Genomic DNA, 15716 nt, shown 5'->3' with positions numbered 1-15716 from the left:
GCGAGTGATGTGGAGACGGGTTGACCTGGAGGGTGCCCGCGAGATAATTACGAGGCGTGGTCGGGCATTCTTAGCCCTTGCCACAAGTCCTCGAGAAGGGGCAACGGGGTCACATCTTTCGTGAGTCTCTGCTTGTTACCGCGCGTTCCTAATCCACTACGATTTGGATATTTGATCCGAGGGGCCTCTGCCCTGATAGCACTAACCATCATGTGGGCATAGTATGGGCGTTCTGCGTCGTATACATCAGCCGAAGCTTAATAGACGTCAGCGACTGAGTGGCGCGCGCCGGGTTGGACTGGTAAGCACCTGCCTTTTTTAAGGAGGTAGCTAGGTCTGCTCACCGCCCGCGTTCGCAACGTGCAGGAGTTCCTGGGGAGATGGCCCATGACCCCTGGGGGCATAGGTTTAGTCCAGCGTGCTGGCCTCTCTATTAAGCCTAGGTCGGGTTGCGGCGTATTGTTTGGCCGAGGCCAGGCATGACCCAGGAAAGTGTGTCCGCCGGAGTTAATCAAGCGTGGTGGGTAAGTTGGTGCACCCTTGCAGGGAAGAAAACATCTATCGATAGCCTGTCCTACGGTAACAGACACTCGGAGTTGTATCCCGATCATTACAACTAGAACTGGATACTTGTGATGATAATTGGATGGTGATGAGAATTGGATTGTGATGAGAAATGGATAGTATGGCTCTGAGATTTCTTTCTCGCAGGGAGTCGAGAAAGGATCTCTGGCCGAGGTTGATAACACTACCACTACTTTACTTTATGCTACTCTACTCCCTCCTGTTTGCTGCAAGATGGTGGTTTCCAGAAGATGCTAGTCTTCGATAGGACTAGGCCTTCTCTCTATTCTGGCATTTCTGCAGCCCAGTCCACATATACAACCTTCTTTTGATAATGTTGCATATGTAGTGTAGATCCTTGCTTGCGAGTACTTTGGATGAGTACTCATGGTTGCTTTGCTTCCTCTTTTCCCCCTTTCTTCTTCTTTCCGGTTGACGCAACCAGATGTCGGAGCCTAGGATCCAGATGCCACCTTTGACGACGACTGCTACTACCACGAGGGTCCCTACTACTATGTGAAGACCGCCGACGACCAGGAGTGTTAGGAGGCTCCCAGGCAGGAGGCCTTGCCTTTTCGATCGTAGATGCTTTTGTGCTAGCCTTCTTAAGGAAAAAATGTTTAACTCATGTCTGTACTCATATATTGTTGCTTCCACCGACTCTTGTGAATTCGAGCTTATGTATTCGAGCCCTCGAGGCCCCTGGCTTGGAATATAAAGCTTGTATTATTTTAATTTGTGTCTAGAGTTGTGTTGTGATATCTTCCCGTGAGTCCCTGATCTTGATCGTACATATTTGCGTGTATGATTAGTGTACGATTGAATCGGGGGCGTCACACCAGTGCCCGAAGCTATGTATAAAAAAGAGAGATTTTATGGATTTGAAGAAAAACCTGTAATAAATCCAGGAAATATAATTATATGCATATACTATGAGTTCATATGTTGTGGGAAAACTCTACTTTTCGTTCCTCAATTCTTTGAAAAGTCAAGATTTGCTCCCTCAACTCTCAAACTAGTCAAGTTGCATCTCCTAACTCTTTAAACCAGACAAGTTTAGTCCCTCATCTCGACGGACTCGGTATCACTATTGAGTCAACATGGTTCTGATTAGTCAGCGTGGCAAAGGAGAAATGTAAGCTCACACAGACGCACTCTCTCACTCACTCTCTGTTTCGCTCAATAGTTCCAACCTCTCTCTTGAACCCTAGTTCTCATGGTGTGGAAGCAGCTCATTGTAGGCATTGTAGGCATGGGGGAAGGAGCGCGGTGTGTAAGCGGCTTGCTAGACTGGCACCTACTATAAGCATGAAGAGGATAAGGACTAGGGAAGCGACATTCGTTAGGTGGTGGTGGATGAGGTTAGTCAAACTTGAGATATATTTACCCTCGATAGTGTTATTTGAGATCGATTAGATGTCAATTAGGTTTCAGGGAGCATTGTAGCCAATTTTGATGTGCCAATCTTTCATACGTTGGATATGAAATGGATCATTTCTAAGTTTTTCCTATTCGGTTTTATTATGGAGGGGAGTTTGTAAGGAACCGTGATTTATTGCACCACATAGGTGGAAAAATTGTGATGTCGCATTTGGTTCTAGATAAAATGTCATACCCAAAGATTGTAGGGCATTTGACAGATCACTGGAATGATGTTGAGAAAGATAATGGTGCAGCTTCACTAACTTTTTCTTGAAAAGAAATGCATAATTGGTTGGGATTATTGCATGATGATATATTGTTTAGAGGATGGCATAGTATAGTTGGCGGAGGGGTTGTTGTCATATTTGCGGAGTCATTTGCTACACAAGCTATACTTAATAAGTAGAAGGTAACCTTGAAGATGAGATTTAGGCAGACCACTATTTTTAAGAAGTTGTTTAGGGCATCTCTGACGGCGACCCGCAAATTTCATCCTGAATCTATCCGTGGACAGGGGGGCAACTCACTGACACGGATGCGGGAGGTCGCCATCCAACGCTTCCCGCACACATTTCAACCCGCATTTGAACTAATCGGATGGAATTCATGCAAACTGACAGATATTAATCAAAGTTCGGATAGAAAATAGCACAAATCATCCATACATAGCATGAAACCGAAGTCTAGTACAATAATGTCTCTAATTCTACTAGATTAACCAGATGTCCAACAAGTTTTTCATCAATGGATCATGTTGTCCCACATATACTCCCCCTTCAGCTTCATCCAATGGAGTGTGTACGTAAATGGCCGTCCCTCTGTCCTGTGGTACATCACGGCAACGCGTGCAGGCTACATAATATGTAGACCAAACATTGAGTGAGTGAATGATTTAAACAAGTTGAGCAAAGAAGCAAAACTTACGATCTTGTCCTCTACCGTGTGCAATGACCACCTTGCCTCCAGCTGACAAACCACATGACAAAACTTGGTGATGTTGGTCTGGATAGCATACCAGCGATATGATAACGACATCACATGCATGTTTTTAATATAAGAAATAGTGAGTCATAAGAAGCAATGCAAACTAAGAAGATCAGTAAAGGCACTTGAGAAGGGAGAAATTATTCTGCTTGGAGAACAATTACCTCTAGTAGAAGATCAAGTTGCAGAGTTTCAAGCAGAAGAAGTGCAAGTATCTGCCCCAGCGCAACAAGATGATACTAACAAATTTGAATTTTTTTCACTTTAAGAAGACAATGATTATTGTCCCGATGATGAGTATGCATAATTGTTGGACGATATGTTTGTTGATCAGCCAAGAGCGGGGTCAACCCAACAAGTTTGTGTTATTAATAGTTATGTCAGAAAGTTTGCGCACTACACGTTAAAGTATATTATGCTCTCCATGATAATAAAAAGTATATTATGCTCTCAACTACATTGTGTGTTGGTCGCAATTCCCTACACGGTAAAAAATAAACATGTGTTGCAACCTAATAGTTCAACCCAAAATTAGGAAAGTAACATTTGTTGATGAAAGAGCCAAGAAATGAGCAGTTCCAACTATCGGGGGAAACTTGTACACATCTCATGCACTATGACTTTTTATTTATCAAGACATATATTCATTTAGTCCATACCAATTTTAACAAGACTTTTTCCAGATACGTATTTTCTAGAGTGCTCTGCTAATACATCCAAATATAATAATATATACATGAAATCATATAAATACACTACAAGCGATCTAATGGCCAACATTAATCTTTGAAATAATGTCCATTGTGTCTTTATTGTTTTCTACCCAAGGGAGACTCATTGAACGGAAGCTTTTGTTGGCAATATCTCAAACAGAATCTTATGAAAAATAACAAAGCGTTTGTGGCAAAACATATTTTGAATCTAGAATAATTCCTTTGCAACAACACATGTCGAAATTGGTTAAATAGAACGTCATGCCTTAATATTCACCGATATATTTATGTGATTAATTTGTATCTAGAATAATTCCTTTGCAACAACACATGTCAAAATTGGTTAAATAGAACGTAATACCTTAATATTCACCGACATATTTATGTGATTTATTATGCTATAAGCATAATAGAAACATACTACTTAAAACATTATTGTGTTGTGATGATTTGCAATAGGTAAAAAGGTTTATTATAAATAAGTACGAAATATTATTATGATAATTATTAAGTATCACAAAAAAATGAAAACTATACGTAATATTTGCTACAAGTTTTGACCTCCGAGCGTGCCTACCAAATCCTACAGATGTAACTGGGTCCAGATGGTTTTCCTGTTGTGTTCTATCAGAACTTCTGAGAGGTTATCAAACTGGACCTTCTAGAACTGTTTAGATGCCTCCATGTTGGACAACTAGAATTGTTTCACTTAAACTTCAGTGAGATAATTTTACTATCTAAGGTTAATGAGACTGAAAGGATTCAACAATATAGACCTATATGTCTCCTTATGTTAGTTTTAAAATCTTTACAGATGTTGCGATGATTAGGCTTGGTAGACCATGTAGTTCATCCAACTCACTGCTTTTATGAAATGTAGAAACATCCTAGATAGAGTTGTAATCCTTCATGAAACAATACACAAACTACATCGGAAAAAGTTGAATGGGATAGTCCTCAAAATTGAATTCAAAAAAGCTTATGACAAAGTAAAGTGGTCTTTTCTCCAACAAACTCTCAAAATGAAAGGTTCTTCTGCAGAGTGGCATGCTCTGATCCATAGCTTCATGTCTGGAGGTAGTGTTGCCATTAAAGCCAATGATGGCGTTGGCTTTTATTTCAAAACGAAGAAAGGAGTGCAACAAGGTGACTCATTATCGCCCATGCTATTTAATATAGTGGCTGATATTTTAGCCGTCATGATCAAGCATGCTAGGGTTGATGGTCAAATTGACGGAGTAGTTAATCACCTGGTTGATGGTGGACTATCTATGCATCAATATGTCGACGATACGACTCTATAAAATCTGAAAAAGCGAGAAATCTAAAATTAATTTTGTCAACTTTCGAGCATCTTTTGGGTCTTAAGATCAACTTCCATAAAAGCAAATATTTTGTTTTGGCGATGCTCAAGATGAGGCCCACCTATATGCTAAATTGTTTGGTTGCGGGCAAGGCCAGTTTCCAAATAGATATTTGGGGATATTGATACATTATCAGAGACTCGCAAATGTTGAATGGAAACACGCCGAGGAGAGACTACAAAAAGGGTTAAGCAGTTGGAAAGGTAAACCGCTATCTCTAGGTGGAAGGTTGGTTCTCATAAATCCAGTACTAAGTAATATGGTACTGTATATGATATCATTCTTCCAATTTCCAAAAGGAGTCTTACATAGATTGGATAATTTCGGATCAAGATTCTTTGGCAAGGAGATAGCAAGAAAAAGAAATATCAACTGGCTAAATGGAGTGTGGTTTGCCATCCCAAAGACCAAGGAGGGTTGGGTATTCATGTCCTTGAGATTAAGAATATTGCCCTCCTCGGTAAGTGGTTGTTTAAGCTAATGACAGAAGATGGTGTATGGCGAACCCTCATAAGGAGAAACTATGTAGGCTCAAAGGCAGTGTCCCAAGTATATTGTAAGCCTAAGGACTCACACTTTTGGGATGGTCTAATGGCTATGAATAAATATTTCTTCTCTATGGATCTTTCTCTATTAAAGATGGCTCGGAAATTAGATTCTGGGAGGACAAGTGACTAGGTAATGCCAGACTACAGGAACAATATCCGGCTCTATATAATATTGTTCGTCACAAGGGTGATACTATCTCCATGGTTCTTGAATCCTTTCCTCCAAATGTGACGTTCAGACAAGATTTAATAGGCCCCAGACTTGCATCATGGAACGATTTGATAAATCATCTCGCCACGATACATTTATCACATGGCGTCGATGAATTTTGGTGGAATCTAAATGTGAGTGGTAAATTCTTGGTAGATCCAACGTATAGAGCGTTGATCCAGACAAATGTTGGTGGGAAACGTAGTAGAAAACAAAAAAGAAGTTTGTCCTACAAACACAGTCCAGGATCACTATGAAGATGCATAAGGGGTTTAGACCAGATTGTTACCAACTCCAAGTTGTAGTAGAAGAAGAGTTGATGAAGATCGTTCTTGAAGTCCCTCAAACCATCCATGACGATCCCTTAGACTATCCATGATGATTCCTTGAACAAAATACCGAAAGCACGACCTCTCTACAGGTTGCAAGCGTACATGCTTCACGATCTGGCAATGCTTCGCCATCTAGAGCTAATCACTGCTGAATAATAGAGGGAGAGAACTAGAGACACACATGTCATCTAATTATGAGTATTAGTTTTAACTAGATCTAGGTATAATTGGATTAACTAGAACTGAAACTGGATAACTAGAGGAGGCTCCAAAACTTGTGTCTGAGAAGGGCCAAAACCTCTAGGATATATATCGGTGTAGGGGAGAGGGGAGGTGTGGCCGACTTGGGAGGGGTTTCCTTCCCCTTGCGCCGGCCTAGGGGTTGGTGGAGTCCTACTCCACCTCCCTAATTCGCGCCCCCCTTGGGCGCCTCCACCAATGGGCCTTAAGGCCCATTAACTCTCCCCTAATATGCATTTTCATATTTTCTTTATCCCATTAGCTACAAATAAATTGCAGGGGCCTCCTAATTATATTAGAACCCTTTATAATGTATATTTAAGTCATCGGAAACAATTTCCACATATATATTAATTCCTAGTACTACCCGGTAAACCCTGAAACCCTTCTTGTAACTCCAAAACGCTTCCGGTTTCTCTCGAAACTATTACTGACATTAATGAAACTATTTCAGAAATATTTTCTCATAAATCTTGCTCCACTAACACTCAGCAGATCTTGATTCCCTTAAGCTTGTGACCCTGTAGGTTCGGTAAAACGTAGACATGAACAGAACCCCTTTCGCTCAATGACCGGTAGCGGAACCATGGACAACCATGTCGATCCTTATTAATACACGAATGACATTCGAGTGAACCTTTGGTTATCATGTGCTATTCCCTTTGATTCCTGATACTTCACAAAACCCGAGGTGAGATATGTCGGTATCCTCTTGAGTCATTCTCATGCTCACTATAGCAGTCTCCTTGTTACTTGTTTTGTTCTTCTTTTCTGTTGACATGTTCTGGCATCCTTGTGACCTAATCACCTATGCCTGGCGAGGCAATGATGGATTTCATCACACTGAGAGGGCCCTAAGAATATCTCCCCATCGCCAGAGGAGCAAATCCCACTCTTAAGGTATCTAGCCTCTAGTCAATTATGATGAACTTGTAAGTTGTCGTTATGATCGTTGTGTTATAGATGACATTTGACCAACCCCAAAGTTCATTATGGTAAGAAGTGACTATGATACTCTCATGGTCTAAGGAACTAAATCATATGTTATCTCTCCGTGTTATAACGATTGACTTGTGACGATAGCATCTCAAAGTATAAAAACAAGTTAGGTCAATTCCATATAATCGTTCTCCCAACGTCATATTCTCAAAGTTGTTTTGGGACTATCATTGCACGTAATAATATCCCAAGATCCAAAAAACATGATCACAAACAACACTTGAGCTAGTCTTAGAGGTGGACTAGGAATCGGGTTTTACCGTTTATCAGTCCACACGCGCACGTGAGTTTTCCACTGAATTGCATATTTCAGGATCATAGCAGTTATAACATAGAATATAAACTCTTAATTATAAACATGGAAATATAATATTATAATATTATTACCTCTAGGGCATATTTCTAGTATACTCTCACTTGCACTAGAGTCAATGTCACGCCCAAGATGCGACCCTATCCTAAAGGAACTCGAAGGTCCCACCAAGGATAGAAGCGCATCTTGAAGACGCTTTTGCAAGGTGGATATCATTACATCAACATTACATAATAGATGGGTATACATACAAAAGGGCATACAATGCCACACGAATACAACATCATCTTACATAAGAGCACCATCCGACTATGGATGAAACACCAACAAAAACTCAAACAACATCCACCCTGCTAGCCCAGGCTGCCGACCTGGAACCTATCCCCTGATCGAAGAAGAAGCAGAATAAGAACTCCAAAACAAGAAAACATCGCTCTCGTGTCATGATCATCACATAACCTACACCTGCAACTGTTGTTGTAGTAATCTGTGAGCCACGAGGACTCGGCAATCCCATTACCATGGGTATCAAGACTAGCAAAGCTTAATGGGAAAGGAAGGGGTAAAGTGGTGAGGTTGCAGCAGCGGCTAAGCAAGTATGGTGGCTAACATACGCAAATAAGAGCGATAAGAGAAGCAAACGGAACGGTCGCGAAGCTAGCAATGATCAAGAGGTGATCCTGAACTCCTACTTACATCAAACATAACCCAAAACCGTGTTCACTTCCCGGACTCCGCCGAAAAGAGACCATCACGGCTACACACGTGGTTGATGCGTTTTAATTCGGATCTGGTGTCAAGTTATCTACAACCGGACATTAACAAATTCCCACCTGCCACATAACCGCGGGCACGGCTCTTGAAAGTTTATACCCTGCAGGGGTGTCCCAACTTAGCCCATCACAAGCTCTCATGGTCAACGAAGGATATTCCTTCTCCCAGGAAGACCCGATCAGTCTCGGAATCCCGGTTTACAAGACATTTCGACAATGGTAAAACAAGACCAGCAAGACCGCCCAATGCACCGACAATCCCAATAGGAGCTGCACATATCTCGTTCTCAGGGAAACACCGGATGAGACTAGCTACGAGTAAAACCAAACCTCAACTTTCCCCGAGGTGGCCCCGCAGGCAGCTCGGTTCAGACCAGCACTTAGAGAAGCACTGGCCCGGGGGGGGCTAAAATAAAGATGACCCTCGAGAGAGCGACTCCCAAGGGAAAAGTAGGTGGTGGTGAGGCAAATGGTAAAACCAAGGTTGGGCCTTGCTGGAGGTGTTTTATTCAAATCAAACTATCAAAGGGGTCCCATAAATCACCCAACCGTGTAAGGAACACAAAATCAAGGAACATAACACCGATATGACGGAAACTAGGGCGGCAAGAGTGGAACAAAACACCAGGCATAAGGCCGAGTCTTCCACCCTTTACCAAGTATATAGATGCATTAATTAAATAAGAGATATCATGATATCCCAACATAATCCTGTCCATCATGGAGCAATCTTCAACTTCACCTGCAACTAACAATGCTATAAGATGGGCTGAGCAAAGCGGTAACATGGCCAAGCAATGGTTTGCTAGGAAGGGTGAAAAGGTTAGAGGCTGACATGGCAATTTGGGAGGCTTGAAGAACAAGTGATAGGTAGCGCAGCAAAGCGATAGAACGAAGCAACTAGCATAGCAATGATAGTAGTGAGATCCAGGGTAGCGGTCATCTTGCCTGAAATCCCGCTAGGAAGAAGAACGAGTCCATGAAGAAGATGAACGGATGAAGTCGAACCAAGCGTAGACGAACGAATCCTCACGATCGCAACGAAATGGGAACTATCGATAAGAAGCACACAACATGGTAAACACACCACACATAACCATGACATGATGCTCAACCAAGTATGATGCAAGACAAGAGTACATGAAGCTACTCGTGGCAAGAGACGATGCAAACAAGAGTAACACATCAAGGCAAGTTTAAATGAGGCCGGAAACAACATATAACAATTCCGGTAAGTCCTCATATGCAAATTTCGAAATAGGTCCAGATCTGAATAAACCTTATGTTAAAGTTGTTAAACAATAAGTTAAGATGCACCAAGATGATCTACACGAGATTCTAGTCAAGTTACATATAAAGTTCATTTAGTTCGGAGCTACGGCCTAGGAGATATTAGCAAAACAAGATAAACATGGCATTGATGCAAAATGCAATCAAACATCAAGCAAACACACTCAAAACATGGATGCAACAAGGTAATATGAAACTACATGCAAAATCGAGCAAGTTTCATATAGAGCACACTCAAAACGGAGCAACGGTTCAACACACACATGAAACAAGTTTAAAGGACAAGCTGTCCAAAACAACAACTAGGCATCTAGCAAGCATCAAAACAATATGCTACAGCACCTCAACATAAAAACAAAAGCCATGGGCATGAAGTACAGGTAAAGCATAACAAAACATGAACACTGAGCTATCTCCAGAAAACACTAGAACATGCTCAAAAGGACATGGCAAGATTGCAAATAATAACTGTTCTAGACTTGGCAGAAATAACATCAGGTTGCAATGTTTAGAGCTATCAAACAACATGTTACAGGATCTTAACATGGAAAACAAAGGAATGGCATGCACTTAATAATTTCATAGAACAGAAGTCCCTTACTGAACTAATTCCAAAGATCAACAGAAAATATGGTAGCATCATTGCAAACATGGCAAATGATATGACAGTTTCAGGCATGCAGGAACAACAATAAGTAAGCATGTTGTTGAGCTTGTACCACTGGCCACAGAGCAATACATGGCATGGCAAGGTGACCAACAGTAAGATGGCATATTTATTAAGCTAAACATGGCAAGAGCAAGTCCACAGCATGCTTGTATCACTGGCAAAGCACGTGGCAAAACTGAACTTAATGTTAATCAGGCTGACAACAACATTATTTAGCAAGTTGAGAGCAAGATTACAACAAGTTACAGCAGGCTATAAATGCAACCAGGGGCATGAATGGATAGAGCATGACATGTATAACAAAAAATACTTAGTAAACATCTCCATATTATGCATAGAATGACTTATAGCGGCAGGTTTACCTAGCATCATGATATAGCAGAAACAGTCTAGTAAAATAGTAACAGCAAGTACCCTACTTCACGAGCTCGATGCACTGACTAAAAGACTCACAAAAATACGTGGATTGCACCACTGTAAATATGGCATGATGTAGATCAAAACTCATGTAGACATCAAGCTCATAAGATGCACACACGAAATGCAATGAAAAAGACAAATCACCAAGTTATAACAGTTTCAGCAGGTTAACATCATATAGCAGTCTTGCAACGATGATTCGGGCATCAATGTGGACTCAAAAAAACATGGCACAATGGAACAAAATGAAGATCATCTCACAATGAACATTCTGACTTATTATATGCATGAAACGGAGCTATGGTCATGGAGATATGGCATCGCAAACAAGGCACCAAAATGTAGGAAATCAGGGACTGAAAAAAACAGAGCCGAGCGCAATGTAACTAAGACGTGCACCAGACGGGGAATAGGCGGGCTTCTCACCAGCGTGGCCTTGGGCCGGAGAGAGGCGGAGCTGGGTCGTGGGGGGGGCCCACGAGGGAGGCGCGGTTAACGCGGAGGCGAACGGGAGGCTGGCTGGATCGGGGCACCTCCCCGATCGGGCTGGAGAGCGGCAGCGGCGGCGCTCCGGCGGAGGAGCGGTGGTCGGGGACGACGCCTGTGGCGGGGACCGACCGGATCGGGCGGCGGCGGCCCGGATCCGGAGGTGAGACGTGGTGGAGGCGAGGTCGCGGCACCGTGGTGGCGAAGGTCGACGAGGGCCGGGCGGCGGAGCAAACAGCGGCGGGTGAGGGAACTCCGGCGGGGTTCCATGGTAGCGGCGTGGTGCAGGGTTACCGGCGGGACGAGGCGCGGGGCGGCACGGACGCCGATGCTATGGGGCGGCGAGCGGAGGGCACGGGGCGCTCGGGTGCGGTCAGCGGCGGCTGGGCCCGGCGCGGGCTGGCCGTGGGCTCCGCGGGCCGGCGGCGGCTGCGGCGGTGGGAGGAGGCGCGGAGGACACGTGGCAGCTCCTGATTCGTGGATGGGTGGCGGCGCAGACATGTCCGGCGGCGTGGAATTTTGTCCGACGGGCGAGAGGAGCGGGGCTAGGGTTTGTACCGCGATTTTTGGGAGGGGAGCACATATTTATAGGTAGAGGGAGCTAGGAGGCTCCAAATTGAGCATGGTTTGCGGCCACGCGATTATGATCGATCGACCGATATGATGAAGGGGGTTTAGGTGGGTTTTGGGCCACTTTGGAAGGGTATTGGGCTGCAACACACCCGAGGCCTTTACGGTTACCCGGTTAACCGTTGGAGTATCAAACAGACTCCAAATGGTACAAAACTTGACAGGCGGTCTACCGGTAGTGTACCAAGGCCGCTTGGCAAATCACGGTCCATTCCGAGAATGTTTAACACCCGCACACGAAAAAAGTCAAAAGGGGCGTCTGGGAACATAGGAGTGTCGGATTGCAAAATGGACAACGGGGAAAATGCTCAGATGCATGAAACGAACACGTATGCAAAATGAGATGCACATGATGACATGGCAAAATGCAACACGCAAGCAAATGACATGGCAACGACGACGAATAACTGGCGGACACCTGGCGCAACGAATCCGGGGCGTTACATTCAATAATCTAGTCAGCAAATTTTCTTTCACACCAATGGCAATCCGGTGTTTGTCCATGCTTTGCTTGTGGTGTAGCCTTCATCCTATCAGATCTTGAGAACTTTAGACCTGTGTGTATCATTTTGCATTTCTATGCATCTATCATGCTTTCACAAGAATTCATAATTTGTGTGAAACTGGCATTGTATGTATTTAATCACTAGCAGGACCTTTGTTTCCTTAGACTGAGCTACGAAACCACTATTAAGAACAATGTTCCATTGGCACAATCAAACTCATAAATGAACTTTTGATTTTGCACCCTCCATTGTTGCTTCTAAAGCGACAATATACTTGTTAATGTAAAACGAGAGATACAGGAGAAAAAGTAAAAGTGAATAGTTTTCTTTACTGATGATGGGATTGCACACACACACACACACACACACACACACACACACACACACACATATATATATATACAGACGGTCTATTCTGCTAATATTACCAGAATAACTATTCTGCACACCACTTCGGCACTGCACGCTCAACGGAAGCGTACTGCATCATTTTGACGACAAGCACTGCAATAGAGACTAGTGAACTTCGTTTCGGAAAAACTGCACGCGGTGTTTTTTCGGTACTGTTTTCGCTCTAATTTTTTGATTGTTTATTGGAACGAGGCGTATAATATACCGTTGAAAAGCTATGGATTAGGCGCAACTTCGTTATGTTGAACACTTTTCGAGATTCCTCGCGGTTTAAGAGCAGTTTCAAAAACGGCGCGGCGGATGACGAGTGGCAGCGAACGTATTTTCGTGATTTTTTTCTAAACTGCTTGTCGGAATGAAGCAAATGATACGCTGTTGGATAGATATCGTCGAGGCGCATCTTTTCCATATATAAATCTTTCTCTAATTCGTTGCGTTTTAAGAGCAATTTCAAATTTACTAAATCGCGGAATTCTGTTTTTCAATTTTTTTCAAATTTTCGGTACTGTTTTCGCTCTAGTTTTTGAACCGTTTGTCGAAACGAGGCGTATGATACGCCGTTGGAAAGCTATGGACAAGGCGCATATTTCATATGTAGGAATGGTTTTGAGATTCCTTACGGTTTTAAGTTAATTTTGAAAATCGTGCGGCGAAGGACGAGTGGCAGCGACCGTTTTTGTTTTTTGAAATTTTTACAAACCGTTTGTCGAAATGATTCAAATGATATGTCATTGGAAAGATATCGACGAGACGCAACTTTTTCATGTAGAACACACTCTCTAATTCCTTATGGTTTAAGAGCAGTTTTAAAATTAGCAAAAAGCGGACAATCTATTTTTTCGCGACACCAAAATCGTCGTCGGACAGAAGAACGCACTGCTTCAAACTAAAAATCGCACTGCAACAGACAGTTAAGTGAACTTCGTGATTTCTTTTTGTCGAACATAAACTTTCTCGCACAAGTTTTTGTTGTCTTTTTTTCAACTTTTTTCCGAACGAGAGTGGACCACAACACTTCCGAAAATGAACCGTAACACTACCAAAAGTGAACCTCATGAGTACTTGTTGTATTTTTTATACTTATTAATTTTGTATGCGCGTTGACCAAGCGAGTAGACCTTCCATCGGACATAAGAACGCACTGCTTCAAACGGAAAACCGCACTGCAGTAGGCAGTCAAGTGAACTTCGTGATTTCTTTTGGTCGGACATAAACTTTCTCGCATAAGTTTTTGTTGTCTTTTTTCAACTTTTTTTTGAACGAGAGTGGACAGCAAACACTCCCGAAAATGAACCGCAACACTACCAAAAATGAACCTCATGAGTTTTTGTTGTCTTCTTTTCATACTTATTAAATTTTGTGGGCTACTTGCATCAAGACAAAAGTGCAGGCTCCGCGAAGCCAAACCACACCATCGCAGTAGTAAACTGTAGTTGTTACAATGAGCTAATGAAGTGCAATTTTCAACAACAACAAAATTGAGTTATGGGGCATCCAATAGAACCGCATCACTTCATTTTTTTCCCTGCAAAAAAGAGTAAAATGAACCTCAATAGCAAACCATAGCAGACTTCATTTGCAACTTTTTTATCTCTTCAGAAATCACAAAGTTAGTGAAGTGTATAAGAGCACTTCAATGGCACACCAGGCGTACTGCACAGTGGGAGGCCAGGAGCTTTTGAATCCCAGCCGAACTGCACGGGAAGAGCTACCTAATTGCTCACCTCTCGTGCTCCTCCCACATGCCGAGGTGGCACCGGCGTGGCAGGGGATGGCCGCTCGACACCACCGCATCGGAGAGGCAAAAACGAACTGCATGGGGGAACCATCAAACTTCACAGGCGACAAGTCCCAAATCGCTGGTGGGAGAGAAGCAACCAGATCGGCGAAAGAAAATAGCAGCGGCACGGCTGCATCAGGCTTTTCTCGATGGTGTGCGAGCAGGGGGGTGGATCCCTGTCGATGGCGCAGGGGCGACCGCCATTGTTGGGGGAGGCCGCCGGGCGCCCGGATGCAGGCGGCACTTGATCCGTGGAGTCCGGTGCATCTGGCCAGAGGAGGGAGCGGGCGGGCGATGCTTGGCCAAGGAGGTGGGGCGGTCCGCGTCAGGGACGCATGGACTGCAAGGGAAGGAGGGCAGCTCGTCGGGGCCAGAGAGGGAAGGCCTGAGATCTGCCGGTTCGGTGCCACACCGGTGGAGGCCCTCATCGTCGGCGGCCACGGAAGTGAAGTATGTCGCCGCACATGTTGCTGCGGTTGGTGGGGGAGGCTGGGAGGCATGGGGAAGCAGTCCGGTACTGCTCTCGCAGGAGTCCGGTGGAGACCGATGGTGGCATCGGCCGGATCCACTGTCGGTGCCTCGTTGGAGCCCAGCCGGATCTGAGGCAGAGCGGCCGCCCGGATCTGAAGTGGGGGTCGGGGATGAGGGGTAGGTGGTGGGCTGGTGGCGCAGGAGGGGGAGGGAGGTTGTGGTGCAGGAGGTAACCGGTGGGTAGAGAGGTAGGGGCGTGGGACGTGGGCGAGATCCACGCCGGCCGGGATGGCCTGAGGTGATGGGGCACGGGAAGGGGGTGGGTGGTTGGGGGTGGACCTGGGGTTTGACCGCGGGAGGGTGGCATCGGGGGCTCGGAGGGGATTTGTTTTTCATCTGCGCGCACTTCGTCTCCGACGGGTGTTAGCAGAATAAGAAAGTGGTGTGCAGAATCAGACTTAAGGGGTGTTATCATAATAGACCCATCCTATATATATATATATATATATATATATATATATATATATATATATATATGAGACATATAGGGAAAATCCATCCTACCACCCAGTGGTAGTTACCCCACATG

The 15716-nt window shown here is 44.0% G+C and overlaps 1 protein-coding gene across 1 annotated transcript; it reads right to left on the bottom strand.

The window, feature by feature from the left end:
- Positions 1–14200: 14200 nt before the first annotated feature.
- On the bottom strand, positions 14201–15481 carry LOC123112119 (uncharacterized). The gene is made up of 2 exons (XM_044533042.1): positions 14601–15481; positions 14201–14401 (listed from the first exon to the last, which is right to left on the bottom strand). The coding sequence occupies exons 1-2, from the start codon at positions 15154–15156 to the stop codon at positions 14385–14387; spliced, it is 573 nt and encodes a 190-aa protein (XP_044388977.1). The 5' UTR covers positions 15157–15481; the 3' UTR covers positions 14201–14384.
- Positions 15482–15716: the final 235 nt, after the last annotated feature.

Source organism: Triticum aestivum, chromosome 5B (assembly GCF_018294505.1).
Source record: "Triticum aestivum cultivar Chinese Spring chromosome 5B, IWGSC CS RefSeq v2.1, whole genome shotgun sequence".
In the NCBI taxonomy this organism is placed as follows: Eukaryota; Viridiplantae; Streptophyta; class Magnoliopsida; order Poales; family Poaceae; genus Triticum; species Triticum aestivum.
Note: the sequence above shows the minus strand (reverse complement) of the source record. Positions and strands in the feature narration are given on the sequence as shown.

Excerpts from the sequence above, each read along its gene's own strand:
- LOC123112119 (XM_044533042.1), bottom strand. The coding sequence starts at position 15,156 with ATGCCTCCCAGCCTCCCCCACCAACCGCAGCAACATGTGCGGCGACAT.